The sequence below is a fragment of the Carlito syrichta genome, unplaced genomic scaffold (assembly GCF_000164805.1).
Source record: "Carlito syrichta isolate Samal-C Ts95f unplaced genomic scaffold, Tarsius_syrichta-2.0.1 Scaffold304686, whole genome shotgun sequence".
NCBI classification, from domain to species: Eukaryota; Metazoa; Chordata; class Mammalia; order Primates; family Tarsiidae; genus Carlito; species Carlito syrichta.
This window is the reverse complement of record NW_007248782.1, coordinates 310,228-315,091: the sequence shown is the minus strand read 5'-3', so window position 1 is coordinate 315,091 and position 4,864 is coordinate 310,228. Positions and strand designations below refer to the sequence as shown.

The 4,864-nt window shown below is 45.7% G+C and overlaps 1 protein-coding gene across 1 annotated transcript in view; it reads right to left on the bottom strand.

The window, feature by feature from the left end:
* Positions 1 to 400: 400 nt before the first annotated feature.
* GLE1 (GLE1, RNA export mediator) overlaps positions 401 to 4,864 on the bottom strand; it is a 47,947-nt gene continuing 43,483 nt past the window's right edge. Inside the window, exons 13-15 of the mRNA XM_021713699.1 lie at positions 3,138 to 3,220; positions 1,435 to 1,498; positions 401 to 533 (exon numbers count right to left, since the gene is read on the bottom strand). Coding sequence (XP_021569374.1) covers positions 465 to 533; positions 1,435 to 1,498; positions 3,138 to 3,220 — 216 coding nt within the window. The 3' untranslated portion in view covers positions 401 to 464. The remainder of the gene's footprint in view (positions 534 to 1,434; positions 1,499 to 3,137; positions 3,221 to 4,864) is intronic.

The following is a 4,864-nucleotide window of genomic DNA, read 5'->3' as shown; positions in this document are numbered from 1 at the left end:
CCTACTCAAGAAAATATAAAAATAAATAAATTAATAAAATAAAGGGAACCTTATGAGTCTTTGCTCTTTCAGAGAATTCATCTGAACAGGGTGGGGTTAGGTGGGTGGTGAAAATGGTGGGCTCACTCCAGCTCACAGTGAAATGGCTAAGATATTACCAACTTTCTGAAAGATACTAGAGACAAAGGAAATGAAGGAGAAGACTGAGTCCTAGACACCTTTTCTCATCACTTTTGCAAAAACAAAAAGACCATTTCCTGTCACATAGATGCCTTAAGGTGCCACCAAATCTAAGGATTCTCCAAGATTTTGTAACTCGTGAAAAATCTCCTCTTATACAAATGTATAAAAATACCCATTGGCAAATTTCTAATCTGACACAATTTCTCCCAAACACAGCTGTCTTCAGTTGCTTTATTATTGCCTCTTTGCAACATAACGGTGACACTGGTGATGGAGTGGCATCAGGAGCGCCAGAAGGAAGAAGTGAGAAAGCCTTTGGGGACAGGAATCTCCTTGCGTTGCAAACATTTCTGGTGAAGGAGAGATGAAGAGAACACAATGAGCTTCTGATAACAGCATGCCCAACACTTAGCGATTACAATTCAGTCCAACAGAACAGTGAACACAAAGGAAAAAGCCACTAAGACTGATGGTTGTGGATAAGACAGCCATTTCTGCATAAACTGCAGCAGAGAAAAAATGCTATCATTATGCCCATCCCACCCTTGTCTCCCTACAGCCTGCTCTCATCTTTCGCTATCACTATTTTGCTAACTGAGCTCCAGGAAGCTGAAAGTCAGTGGGCTAATTTTGGCGAACCTAGCATGAAGCTTTCAATTATTTGTCAAAATTAACCTCTTAAAATTTCTTGGCACTCAGAAATAGGCAGGAAAAGAGTCCAACTGAAAGTACAGTTTGTTCTCATGGAGAAGAGACCATACTTACCAGTTCCCCAGATCTGAGACTGAGGAAAAAACCTTGACCAAAGTGCAAAAAATGCACTGGTGAGAGAAGATTCTTTTTCTTTCCCCTCAAGTCAGGGTCTCACTCTGTCACCCAGGTTGGAGTGCAGTGGCACAATCATGGCTCACCACAGCCTCAACCTCTAGGGCTCAGGCACTCCTCTCACCTCAGTCTCCTGAGAAGGTGGGACTACAGGCACATGCCACCATGCCAGAGTAATTTTTTGTAAAGACAAGGTCTTGCCATATCGCTCAGGTTGGTCCTGAATTCCTGGTCTCAAGTAACCCTCCTGTCTCAGCCTTCCAAAGTGCTGAGATTCCAGGCATAAGCCACCATGCCTGGTCTCATTAAATACATTACTAGAGGAAGAGACTGCAATCAGAGCATCCAGAGGTCCGAGACTTGTCAGAAATAGGTAAGTTCAAGGCCAACAGCAGTATGGGACACTTTGGTCTAAAGGCATCTCACCTCTAAGAACTGCTTGAGACGTATGAAGGAACCCATCTGTCCAGAGCTTGTGATGGCTTCGATTCTACAGGGGAAGAAAGAAGACGTGACTCCCTTACAGCCGACACATATTGATCTGGAAAGAGGATACACCAAATGACTCACAGAGATGTCTTCTAGATTAAGAATTCTGTTGGCCAGGCTCAGTGGTTCAGACTATAATCTCAGCACTTTGGGAGGCCAAGGTGAGTAGATTGCCTGAGCCCACGGGTTCGAGACCCACCTGGGCAACTTGGTGAGACCTCATCTCTACAATAAATCAAAAAATTAAGCCGGGCTCGGTGGCTCAGCCTGTAATTCCGGCTACTCGGAAGGCTGAGGCGGAAGGATCGCCGGAGCCCAGCAGGTCGAGGCTGCAGTGGCCGGGAGCAGCCACTGCACTCCAGTCTGGGCGACAGAGTGAGATTCCAACTCGAAAAAATCTGGGCGATAGAGTAAGACTCCAACTCAAAAAAAAAAAAAGAATTCTGTCAATCTTCCAAATGGTCCCAACCTGCTTTTCAAACAAGGGGACAGAGGAGGAGAGCACTGCTCCTTTCCAGGGTCTTTGTGATCAGGTGGGATAGGTTTTGTTAAGGTCTTCCCCCACTCGAAATGCCAATGAGTTGAGAGGAAATTGAAGGGTACTTACAGATGAATGCCACACCAGACAGAGTCAAGTACACTGGCCAACAAATCAGCTTTTCCAACTGATTTAATGAGAAGACCTGATTCACTGGTTTAATTCGTGACCACATGTACCATTCCCTGATTATCTGGGGGCACCTGAAAAAGAATAGCTAAAAAATGCCAAATATCTTAATCCAAGACCTTCCTAATTTGTGTTTTTGTTTAGCCAATAATATTTAATCTAACTCTCATTAGATTTCTTTTTTTTTTTTTTTTGAGTTGGAGTCTCACTCTGTCACCCAGACTAGAGTGCAGTGGCCGCTCCTGGCCACTGCAGCCTCAACCTGCTGGGCTCTGGCAATCCTTCTGCCTCAGCCTTCCAAGTAGCTGGAACTACAGGCGCGCGCTACCAAGCCTGGCTAATTTTTTATTTATTGTAGAGATGAGGTCTCGCAAAGTTGCCCAGGCGGGTCTCGAACCCGCGGGCTCAGGCAATCCACTCACCTCAGCCTCCCAAAGTGCTGGGATTATAGGCTGAGCCATCGAGCCTGGCCTCTCATTAGATTTCAAAAGCATTTATTCAAATATCAAAGAGAAGGATAGAAGATGTCATATTTACTACAGATATTTTGTTTGTTTATTTGTTTTAATGAGGTGGGGTCTCACTCTGTCATCCAGGCTGGAGTGCAGTGGAACAATCACAGTTCACCGCGGACTTGACCTCCTACTAGACTCAGGCGATCCTTCCGCCTCAGCCTTTTGGCTACCTGGGACTACAGGTGCATGCCACCCTGCTCAACTTATTTTTTTATTTTTGTAGAGATGAGGTCTTGTTATGTTGCTCAAGCTGGTCTTGAACTCCTGGGTTCAAGCAATCCTCCCACCTCAGCCTCCCAAAGTGCTGAGATTACCAGTGTGAGCGCTGCACCTGGCCTAATTCTGGTGTTTTTAACCTGAGTCAAAACCAATTTGTAACAGCACCCAGGGGTATCTGATTCCTGGTTCATGAATTTTACCCACTACATCTCCTGCTGCCTGCTCAATAGGCCCGATACCTGGGGAAGTAGTCATCTTTGAGGAGAACGATCATCTTCCAGAACTGGATCTGGTACTGTTTCATGAGGGCATTCCCACACACCTAGAGGGAAAGACAGGCTCTGTCAGAGGAGAGAATGAAAACTCCCACTCACAAGAGAGATCCAGAAAGCACAATCAGTCCTTTGTCTTTTGCTTTTATCAAAAACTTCAGCCACAGGACCACTGCACAAGCTAGAGGGGGGATACATGGAAAAATCCAGCATTCTTCTAGAACCTGTCTCTGTACATGGCAAATGTTTCTCTGTAATCAGACTGCCAGGTCTTTTTTTTTTTTTTTTTCTTGAGTTGGAGTCTCACTCTGTTGCCCACACTGGAGTGTAGTGGCATGCTCCCGGCCACCACAGCCTCGACCTGCTGGGCTCTGGCGATCCTTCCGCCTCAGCCTTCCAAGTAGCTGGAACTACAGGTGCGCGCTACCACACCCAGCTAATTTTTTCATTTATTGTAGAGATGAGGTCTCGCCAAGTTGCCCAGGCGGGTCTCAGACCCGCGGGCTCAGGCAATCCACTCACCTCAGCTTCCCAAAGTGCTGGGATTACAGGCTGAGCCACTGAGCCCGGCTCTGCCAGGTCTTAACGAACCACTCTTGTACTCTACTGAACGGAGCTTTCCCAAAGGCATCACAGACTCCCAAAGGTAGTAAAAGCAAAGGATACAGAATACCACTTGTGTTCTCAACGATGCAGGATCACTGCTCATATACTGTGGTTTCAGGAGCTATGAAGGTGATTAAGAACTACTAGCATTATAAGTCAAATGGTCCCAGATTTATTATGGCATGTAACCCAACTTCTCTAAGAAGTATCTCCTTTCCATAGAAACTCTGACGCTCACCCTCTGATGGTGGTTGCTTATAGGCAGACAGAAATACACAGAGCATTCTAAATGGGGGGGATACCTGACCCAAACTAGCTGATCATATTTTCTCTCCTGGGAATTAGGGATCATCAACAGTAGGATACAAGTCCCATCACACTGGGTGATCACACCGAGGCTGAGTGACAGAGCCCACAATAGTCACCTTCTTTACTATACACAGAGAAAGAGGCAAGGCTGGCCTCTAAAGCAGGAATGAGGCAACTACAGTAAGGGAGAGTGGTTAAAAGACCATGTGCCCCAGGCCGGGCTCAGTGGCTCAGCCTGTAATCCCAGTACTTTCAGAGGCCGAAGTGAGTGGATTGCCTGAGCCTGTGAGTTCGAGATCAGCCCGGACAACTTGGCGAGAGCTCATCTCTATAATAAATAAAAAAATTAGCTGGATATGGTAGCACATGCCTGTAGTTCTGGCTTTTTGGAAGGCTGAAGCGGAACGATTGCCAGAGCCCAGCAGGTTGATGCTGGGGTGGCCTTGAGTGACGAAGTGAGACACCGAATCAAAAAAAAAAAGACTATGTGGCCCCCCAGAGACTCTTCTGATACCTGGTGACATTCCAGTTCCTGGTTCGAGGCTCTCCTGAGATTCAGCTGCACATTCTACCCTTGCTTCTTGGAGGCGCTTTCTACAGCCCTAAAACAAATTCCTCTTTTTACTTAGGCTAGAATGTACAATTTTCTGTGTTCTATAATGAAAAACGCCCATACAAAGAAGGTGAGTAGTGGGAAGAAAGAAATGAAAGCTAGGTTGTCTTATGGCTTGGGAAAAAAATACACTTTTAAATTCTTTTTTTTTTTTTTTTTTTTTTTT